Source organism: Sinohyriopsis cumingii, chromosome 4, assembly GCF_028554795.1.
Source record: "Sinohyriopsis cumingii isolate HCF-2022 chromosome 4, ASM2855479v2, whole genome shotgun sequence".
In the NCBI taxonomy this organism is placed as follows: domain Eukaryota; kingdom Metazoa; phylum Mollusca; class Bivalvia; order Unionida; family Unionidae; genus Sinohyriopsis; species Sinohyriopsis cumingii.
In genome coordinates, this window is record NC_142964.1 from 22,088,168 (window position 1) to 22,098,672 (window position 10,505).

At 37.3% G+C, this 10,505-nt stretch overlaps 1 protein-coding gene across 3 annotated transcripts in view; it reads right to left on the bottom strand.

The window, feature by feature from the left end:
- LOC149800795 (protein madd-4-like) overlaps positions 1-8,516 on the bottom strand; it is a 155,195-nt gene extending 146,679 nt beyond the window's left edge. For all 3 annotated transcript variants that reach the window (XM_089954786.1, XM_089954787.1, XM_089954784.1), the window contains exon 1: positions 8,123-8,516. In XM_089954786.1, the coding sequence (XP_089810912.1) occupies positions 8,123-8,158 (36 nt within the window). In that variant the 5' untranslated portion in view covers positions 8,159-8,516. The remainder of the gene's footprint in view (positions 1-8,122) is intronic.
- Between the last annotated feature and the right edge of the window lie 1,989 nt (positions 8,517-10,505).

Sequence of the window (10,505 nt, forward strand, 5' to 3'; positions counted from 1 at the left end):
ATCATCAGTTGCTACGCTCCAACCATGACCAACCCGGATGAAGTGAAGGTCAAGTTCTATGAGGATCTTCACTCCGTCGTTGCTTACGTTCCAATGGCAGATAAGCTCGTCAGCGACTTAAATGCAAGATTAGGCTGTTATTACGTTGCCTTGGATGGAGTGCTAGGAAAGCACGGAGTGGGTCTCCTTTTGCTCCAGACTTGCGCAGAGCATGAATTGCTGATCACCAATACAGTCTTCCGCCCTACCCCTAACCGGACGTCATGGATGCACCCTCGCTCTAAGCACTGGCATCTCATCGACTACGTCATTGTCAGAAAAAGAGACAGGCAGGACGTGCGTGTGACCAAGTCATTGTGTGGCGCCAACTACTGGACACCGCCTCATCATCATCAAGCTCAACATCCGCATTAAGCCCAAAAGAAACCCGCATGGAAAGAAAGCTCACAAACGACTAAACATCACCAAGCCGAAACGCACCAGTACCAGTCTCTCATGGATGCCCTAGAAGAACGTCTGAAATCCACCCTTCTGGACAATCATATATATATAATTTGCCGTATATTTACAGGATTTTAAACTTTTTACCTTCTTTATTATTATGTTTTATTCCTTTCAAAAAATGTAAACATGTTTACTTTTTACCTTTAGTCTTGTAGTACTTCATATTCATTATTATTTGTACCAGATATATATATATATATATATATATATATATATATATATATATATATATATATATATATATATATATATATATATATATATATATATATATATATAACTTTAATTTTAATAGGAACCCTATATTCATTACTGCGCTTACGCACCGTTAGACGCTATGACATGCATATTATTTCCTTGCCTGCACATTTCTAAATTCTAAATATTTGGTACACATACGCGTGTGTATGTTTATATCCATTCTAAATTTTAAGTACACGGTACACACACGCGTGTAGCTATGTTCATATCCATTCAAGAGACTTGATGCGTTATAAAACGTGGATTTGATCATACTATTCAAAAAAATTGACAGTGACTTTATGCCCTACTCAGAACATCAATTTTCCGCTACGTTAGTCTGAGGTCGCGTTTGGAACTAGCTATCAATTTAATTTCCTAACCTTTTGACCTGGAGTATTTAACATACCGCCTCTATCATGATAAATAAACAGTTGATACTTGTTACTACTTACTCAAAACACTGTACCTAACATTTTATTTACTGGGACATGCCATATGAAGCTGCAAACTGCATAGCTACCACTCCTGCCCCAGTGGTAAACTGTGTCAAGTGCGAACAAGTTTGGAATTAAGACAGAAGTCATTCGGATCCTTCTCAGACATCTTCAGTCTCGGCAAAGTATTTCGGAATACATACGGCATCACCTGGAACACTTGCATTTAACTGATCTGATCTGGGACCGTATGCTTTGTTACAGATCATGCAGCCATTAAAAGCAAATTGTTCGGAGGGATAGTGACCCTAGTGATCCCGAGGAAGCTTTTTGTGAAATAAGCATTCGTATATGTGATAAATTGTCTACATAAACTATTGAAACAGTTGGCTTTTTCATCCCTTTGTCCGTGTTCCTTTTTTCGGGATAAAACCTTTGTTCGAATGCACCTACTGAGATTACTGAAACCACATATCTGTCAGGTGGAGGGTGTAATAATTGAAGCCAGGTTTGGTTGTGACCTTTCAGTGGTCAATTAGATATTGATAGCCTCATTGGCTGAATGGTGACTGCGCTAGACTCCCAGTTCGTGGTTTGCGGTTTCAAATCCTGCCCATAGTTACCCTGGTTGGTTTTCTAGGCAACACACACTATCAGGATTACTTGGACAGTCATTCATGTGTTGATGTTATTGTGTACATTAGATTTAATTTATATTTGATTTAATTTAATTGTTTATTTGTTAGAGTTTTGTTGTTTTTTTAAAAAAAAATATTCCATTACATGCTATTGTAATGTAGCTTTATTTGCTGGATTTGCATTTTCCAGAAATTCAGTCCAGTTCTATTTGACATGGCTGTTTTTGATAAACAACTAATAATATAAACTTTGTATTTAATGCTGACCTAGTTCCTGACCTCGATTCAGAATCAGTAAGATTTGAAGTAAACTTTTTATAAAAAATTCTTTCTCAGAGTAAGATTCATAAAGTGAAATCTATGCCATACTTGGAGTACGTGACAAATAACTAATATCAGTTAGGCTTTTCCAGAGGATTGACCCATATCTGGCATCTGTTTTGCGCCGTAGCTAGATTTAGTATTGACGTTTTGAGACAGAATAATCATTACTTGCCTTAGCACTGGAGACGTTAATGTATTTTATGTTGTGACCAGTTTTTTGGGGGCTAATAATTTTGTTTTCTTCAAATTATTTGAATTCCAAGAAATTATTTTTCCCTGGAAATACTTGTGTTTTAAATTAATTCTTGGACAGGACAATTATCGAAATTTACACAGAATTCAAACACTGGAATATTATTTTCTGTGATTCAGCAAAGAACTGTTGACACATCAGTACGACGCCGACCACAGCATATGTCATCGCCTTCAAATTTTGATTTCATCGGGAATCGAACTCAGTTTCATTTACTAGGACTTCTATTTTTAATTCTTGGAATATTCTTGGATTATTTTTGGATTTGATTCGTAAAACCGCAAGTTCTTTTTCTCATTTTTACCTTGCTTTTTTCGAGGGAAATAAATTATTTGTTAAATTTTACAAAGCTTGTTGTCTTCACTCTTTTCTTGTTGAGTTTTGGATGAGCCTAAACGTAAAAATATGCAGTTAACACGCCAATCAATCAATCGATGCTGAAAATTCGTGTCTCTTGTTAAGTTGCAATTTCACTGTGACCTGCTTTCAATTTTAATATTGTTTAAAATACAGGTACCGAGTCATGGAATCGGCGACCTTCTGCTTACAAATTAAGAGTTGCCGAGTGGTCTAAAGCGCTCTCCGTTACGGATCACTCCATCTCACCTCTGTCTGCGTGGGTTCGAGTTTCGGATTCAGCCAATGTGGGTATGTGAGAAAGCTTGCCAGTAGCTTCTCGTGAGTCGGTGGTTCTTTCCGGGGGTTTCCCGGGTTCTTCCTCCACCATTAATACTGGCCGCCATGTATAGCCTATCGTGTGCTGAAAAATGGCGTTAAACCCTACAACAACAAAAGAACAACAAATTAAGAACTCAGCTTAGATGTCTTCATGTAACTTTCCGTCCCTACACAGAATTCATAATGTGAAACTAGGTTAGCGCTTGTTGACACCCGGACAACTATCACAGTGTCTTACAGTATCGGTGAGTTGCTTGTAACTCACATTAGTTTCAAATTGTTTTCATCAGCTTACAATATAGAAGAAATATATTATCCTCAATAAATCTTCGCTATTTGGTCAAACTCATGAACTCAAAATACGGAAGTTCCATTTAAAATCAATTGTTCCGAGTTGGAATATTCAATGCCGGTAACAACGCTTTTTCTTAGATAACAAACTGTACAGTATTGTTGGGCGGGTTGTATCAATATGGCGGTATCAATGCATCAGTACCGGATTTATTGTGTCTTTGATGCTCTTGTGTATTGCTATGCTTATTCTTTTTCAGCCCGGACCCAAAACAAAAGATTGTATTTCGCATCACGTGTGTATTGGCAGAAAATCGTAAATCCTGTTTGGATTTGCAGAAAAGATAAATTTTCCGAACAGAGAAATAAGATCAACTCTCTTTTCATAATAAGTCTTATTTATGGAACTAAGGATGCACGCAAAGGGGACTTTTCAGCTCGTTGGCTCCACAGCAACTGGTCTGTATTCTCATTTGCGTATCAATAAAAATACGGCTCAGAATCTGAATAATTTCGTGTAATTCCCTGCCGAGCAAATGATTGTTGCTTTATTCCTCAGAAATGACACATACGATACTGAACAGTTTCCCAAAGTAGTTACTTCTCAAAAGATATTAGAAGCTGTCTCTCTTGCGAGATGCTCATCCGTGACCAGGTGAGCGCTCCGCCCCGGAAAAGAAATCAGTAAAGTCAACGTATCGGATTGGCGTCTTCACAATGGAATTTTTAATTGCATCTATAAAAAAAAAAATTAAGGTTCCTTTTGTATGCAAGAATAGCGATTCTGGCATGCCTTTCTGGTACTAACGTTGGCCAAAAATCTTTCGGTGTAGGGTAGATACAACTGTCTATGACAGTGTTAAATATTGGTATAATTAGTGCCCCAACGCAGAATACATGGAGAATATTTTCTTATCCTACGTTAATACCGGATATATTTCATCGTGTAGTAGGAAAAACGTGATATTTTAACGAGTGACGAAGCTACGAGTTAAAAATATCCTTTTGGTACCATCAAATGAAATATATCCCGTATTAACGTAGGAAAAGAAACTTTTCTTTTTATTATATACCAAACTTGTTCCAGAATAAAGGTTTCGAAGATTAAACTCACTCTTCGGCCCGCTCACCCCTAACCAATTTCCGTAAATTCGCTGTACTTTTAAAGTCTGATGAACATAACCTAAGAAAGTGGTAGGATTCGATTGACCTAATCTGTCACAGTAAATTACATTTTTGTCATTTTATAAACGATTTGACCCTATCTGGAAACAATGCACAGCAGCGGGTTTATCGTTGTTGTCAAAGAAATAAGGGAAATAACTCCAGAGAGATGCGAATAACGTCTGGTAGAATTTCTTTATCTGTAATGTGAGACAGTTTCCTTTTATTTATTCTAGTCCCTTAGGCAGTCGAAATATTGGGGCCCCCTTAGCAAATTATCTCTTAATACGTTTCATCAACATTTTTTTGATCCGTTGTCGCGGGGCCCCTAGGCCGGTGCCTACTGTGCCTATTTGGTAATCAGGCACTGTCACAAAGTACTATTTTTTGTTTGATTTTACAGGCACAATTTTTGTGGGCACAACCAATCAAGCATAGCATGATGGGATATCTTATATTTTCACGTATTTAGCACACGTAAAAATATTGGAATGAAAAAAGGATGAAAATTATTTCGCCAATAAAACTCTATATTTCTCATTTAAGTATATAATAAAAGAGAAGAGTGTTTTGACCCTAGGTCAGCTCAACATATAAAAACATCCAAAAATGTGATTCAGTTGATGAATATATAAAAGTTATAGATGTATTAGTATTTTCCATGCTTCATGACTAATTTGGAGGGGGAAAAAGTGAGTTTATTTTAAGGAACGCAAATCGGCTTTATTTTGGTTCCATGAACAGTTATATTTTATATATTTATTTAACCACGCCAATCTATAAATAAACGCCAAAAGTGTTTGAAAAACGGAGTTTGAAAAACAGATAAAGGCAAAATCGATTTCTCCAAAAGGATTAACGTTAGGCTTTGTTCAAAATACTATCATGGACGTTTCTGTTTCACCAAATAGAGAGCAATCGATTTTTGTTACATTTATCATACTAATTTGGCACTAATGTTGCGGTTTTAGATCAGTTGTGTCTAAAAGGAGGCGCAAGGTAACTGAAAATAAATCGTCAATGTTGGTATTGTGTGGATTAGTTTCGCTAATTATGGCTCAAATAGGATGTTAAGTGGCGGTTGTGGTAATAGTTATCAAGAGGATGATCGACCGCGATGTTATTATCCGGATCGAGTAAATAATAAATTAAAATATGAAACTAACGGGTAGAATTATCAGAGACCTGAACAGAGATATAGAATAAAAACAACACGAGCCCCCGTATGCAGAAAATACAGAATTCAATCAATTAGATAAACAAAATGAAATTGAGCATGAGCTTTAAATGATGCACTTTCTCTTATAAATAAAATTACCAGATTTATAATTACAAAAATTGCAATTAACTGTTCTGTTTATACCGATTAGACAAATTTCATACTGTAATCGAGTGAACAATCGAATTCGTTTGTTCAGCATGCCTGCATAACCTAGATGTTTGACGATCCTTCCAAATTCAACGTTGGTGACCGGTTATATCGACATATCCCCCCATCTCTCTCTCTCTCTCTCTCTCTCTCCCTCACCACCCTCTTTTGGGCCATCAATCGTAAATTGGTTATCTCCTTCCTTTGCCCACTGTATGTGTGTATATGTGGAGCTATTTCCCTTAATGCTTTTCAAGACTCGCTCTCTTTTACGTAACATAATCACTCAGCACCTTTAAGTTATATGTCTCTCAAACATCCAGACACTCGTCCCATGGACAATTTATAACAAGAGAATACTTTATATTTCCCTGTAGTAATAATTGGCCTCTTATAAACTTATGCTGACTAATCTTCCGAGGTATATTACTTTAAAAAATGGAATTTCATCTGCATGTAACCGCCGTTATTAATGCGCGGAAATCGAACAAAGATCTATTCTGCCCTTATTAAATAAACCGACTCCTGGAAAGTTTCACTTTATGGCACTTACTTCAAACTGCACAGAACTGTCTCTGGATCGACTAAGTGTTATCAAAATGGAATCTATTTAACAAATCAAACATGCCCCAAGCCAGGGATGTAAAAGCCAATGCAGTCTAGCGTTTTAATACGGTACCTAGCACATTAGTCAATATAATTTGTTACGTGTCACACTAATAGCGGCACGATTCACTCAATTATGTGTTGCCATAACAGATTACAATATTCACTCTTACATAGGATTTATGGTCCAAACCGGATGCAACAAGTGACAATCCCGGTCTAAATAGGACTTGTATAGTGACAATCCCGGTTACATAGTGACAATCCCGGTCCAAATAGGACTTATATAGTGACAATCCCATTCCAGAGAGAGAGAGAGAGAGAGAGAGTTTACATAATACAGCTAATGTATGAACAGACACACACATGGAAGACAGTAAAAATCGTTTGCGACAATATCAAGCCAAAAGCCAAGTTGTGTATGCATTGAAACATTGATCAACACTATATAAACCTAAAGAATTCATGAAAGTCTATGGTACATGCAATTCTGCATTGTTGAATCTTGCTGTTGAAAAGTTATGTCATCGTTGAAGCAAAATAATAAACATAAGAAAGGCACCCAAAAAAAGTATTATGCACGGACGGATGCAGTTTTGTTTCAAAAGAGTGTGCAAACGAAGAGAATTCTTAAAGTTAAGAACTCAATAAACGGAACTCAGACAGGACTTATGTCCATTGCTGAATGACACGACTGTACTTAGAGCAACAAGCTGTTTTCCGCCTTTATTTTGACAGGACAGTTGGCGCCACTAATCATGTCAAAAATAAAACAGAAGAAGAAAGACGAGCAATTTATTGGTCTAGATTGTATTTTGTTTTTTACGGAATGGGTGTGTGCTTCAAAAAGATATACTCATGAGCGCAATTCTTTTTGTGAAATCGAAATACTCTTATAGCATACCTGCGTCATCTCCAAGATCAATGTCTCAGTGAGGTCGATTTGCTTTTTAGTTGAGGTCCATTTACTCTCTCAGTAAGGTCCATTTGCTCTTTCAGTGATTTTAAAACTCATACGAACAACACCCCTCCCACTGGTTCGAGATTTTCATGCATCTAACCAGATAGTGTTATATACAGTGCGGGCAGTCAGCCAGACCAAAAACAACAACATCCTGAATTCAATTTTAAATGAGAAAAAAAGAAGAAAAAATTATCACGATAAAGTGCAATAACTCAGGTTGCAATAAAACTGTACAGTATGCACACTGACCGCATATCATGTCCCAAGTGCAACAGCTGGTACAGACTGAATTAATTAAAATTAAACCCACTTTGTCTTGAAATCCTCGTACTTACCACAACTTTTAACTGTAATCGAGTTATATCGACAGACTAGGTTATGTCGTGAAGTGGCTGTCTCTTGACAGCCTCGGTTACTGCGAGAGGTTGTTATGTTTCGACTGGCTAGTTTATTATGTGACGTTGCTGATGAGGATGGGTATACAAAGCAACCCTCCGACTTTTCATTTACTCTTGTACAGCCAATTACCAGGTATCTAACTCAAGACAGCAAAAGTGCAAAGTGAATGAATGAATGAATGAATAAATTGTCTTTGCGGAATCCACACCGGTATGTTCTTTCCAGACTCTAAACACATAATGATGAATCACTTACCTGAATAAAAGCCCAAATTACTCCCAATTTAGCCATTTTGAGTATCCATTGCCACTTTCATGTCCAGTTAAAAACGAACTGTCCTGGTATACATAGCACTCATAAAAAAGTTATCGAAGGACATCTTTCGGCAAGCTGGGTTGCATCTCAAGAAGTTTCTACAATGAATACCGCAGGGATCAATCCTTTTTTTTCCTCTCGCCGAATTTTAATTCTATACTGCTGACTGCATAAAAATGTTTTTTGTTTTGAAACTAAGCTGTAATTTTTTACTTCATCGACGATGGCGGTAAGTAATAAGTTTTCACTCCCACAGTATTAAGGAACCAATGCATAAGCGAATACACGCAGGACATATACGGGACAAGTATATATAGCTGTTTCCCCAAGGGAAGTCGAGTTAAACATCTGTCAAAGCCTTTTCATTCCACAGGGGTGTCAATATGTCACGTGGTATAGGGCACGTGCTGGAGCAAATAGTTATAATAGACTCCGTATTTCCCCCGCTATAAACATCATAACAGCCCGGGACGCTAACATAAACAGTTTCCTAGCATTGGGAGTGGTAGGTTCTCTGGTAACTGTCTGGTGCTCATACATTACCAGTGGGAAGGCTAAAGCAAACTAAAATCACTTGATGCAAAGAGACTTCATACATGCATTTGTTTTTGTCTTTATCGTCATGGTTTCTATTACACTCAGTTTTGTTACGTCGATTGTACATGTTCAAACAATTCACTTTCGACTGCTCAGACGTGAGCGTATTGGTCGTGTCAAGAAGATGAGGAAACTGGAAAACCCAATGAAAATCACTCGATTTGTATGAGCAACTACATTTTCATACAAGTGTGGCAACAATGGAATCGAAACCGGAATCGCACGTGGGACGGTGGACTTTTGCTCCTGAAATTAACTCGTGTTAATGTAACGTGGTACCTGTAAGTGGCTGGGCTTGTCTTCTGTCAAATATAAAATTACATGAAACGCAGGCCAATGTCATGTAGGTGGTAATTGTAGTGTAATATCACCTTGACTGGAGGTCTTTTATGTGTCTTTCAGGATGACACAAAATCTAGTGGGACACACACATATGTTGCTTTCACGTAAGAAACATTAGTGCGCGCGCGTTTGTTTGCATACATACATACATACATACATAGTAAGAATAGTGCTGCCGTGTCTTTAAATCCTAGAATACATACATACATACATACATACATACATACATACATACATACACCAATTAAAATCCGTACAACTTTCTTTGTTCCCCCATTGTTTCATTGTTCGAGATACAGCTGAAAACCACGTGGTTTTCTTCAGCATTTTCGTATTTCTTTTTAATTAAACGTGACTCGGCTGCCGCTAATGTGATGACATGACGTGTAGTGACAGCAGTGTGGAGTCGAATGAAAACTCATTGTTAACAGTTGCTGTTGTAAGAAGAGCAGCGTCCTAAGAGTGTTAAATCGACAATACTTTATTTAAAATCGCATTGTATGACATTCTCATAAACTCTAATAATAAATAGCATTTGTGTTAATGGTAGCAGATCATTCTGTGCCATAGTCGCTCAACATGCAGAGTTCCTATCTCGCGATTCACTACCAATTTTGGATATTATCCCTACGCCGACCAACTCTAAGGTCACGTTTGTATGTTAAGTGCAACAAACTAGTTCCAAACACGTGGCACCATTACTTTGTTAAGTTTCACGACTTACTGAAGACAATCTAACACAAATGTTGGAAGTAATTTAAACAAAACACAATTCTTTCAAAAGCATGAAATTGTCGTTGCTTACTGGGGCACTTCTGTTGTCAAATCTTCACTTTCGGAGGTGAGTAGTTTTGGACGTTTTATGTACAATTTTAATGCCGTAATCAGTGACCTTGTCTAAAAAATCATAACAAAATAAAATACACAAGTGAGGTCAAAAAGGTCCATATTTTTGGATACCTGTATTAAAACAAAGCATAAGAATATTATCCACTTGACCAGAGAAGGCAATGGCAGTTCATAGCAGAAAAAGTTTATGCACCCCAACCCCTATTTTTATACAAAGAACTTGTGAAGTTTCGGTAACAGACATTTAGTTAGGTAGGTCAGGTATACACATATCACATCAATTTCATTACTGTACAGGCGACAGTGTTCGAGATATAATACGTAGGTCAGAGCCCCTTAATTTGGCCTGACAGCATGACATTCCTCAGAATGCATACACGTATCAAGTTGAGACCGTACAGACACCAAGGTTATACCGTACAGACAACATTGTGAGTGAAATTAACCACAAAATCAGTAATAAACGTTGCTACTGAAACGTTAAAAAAAATCCATAAAATATAACGACGGTCATTTCTAGCAGCCAATGCAAAAG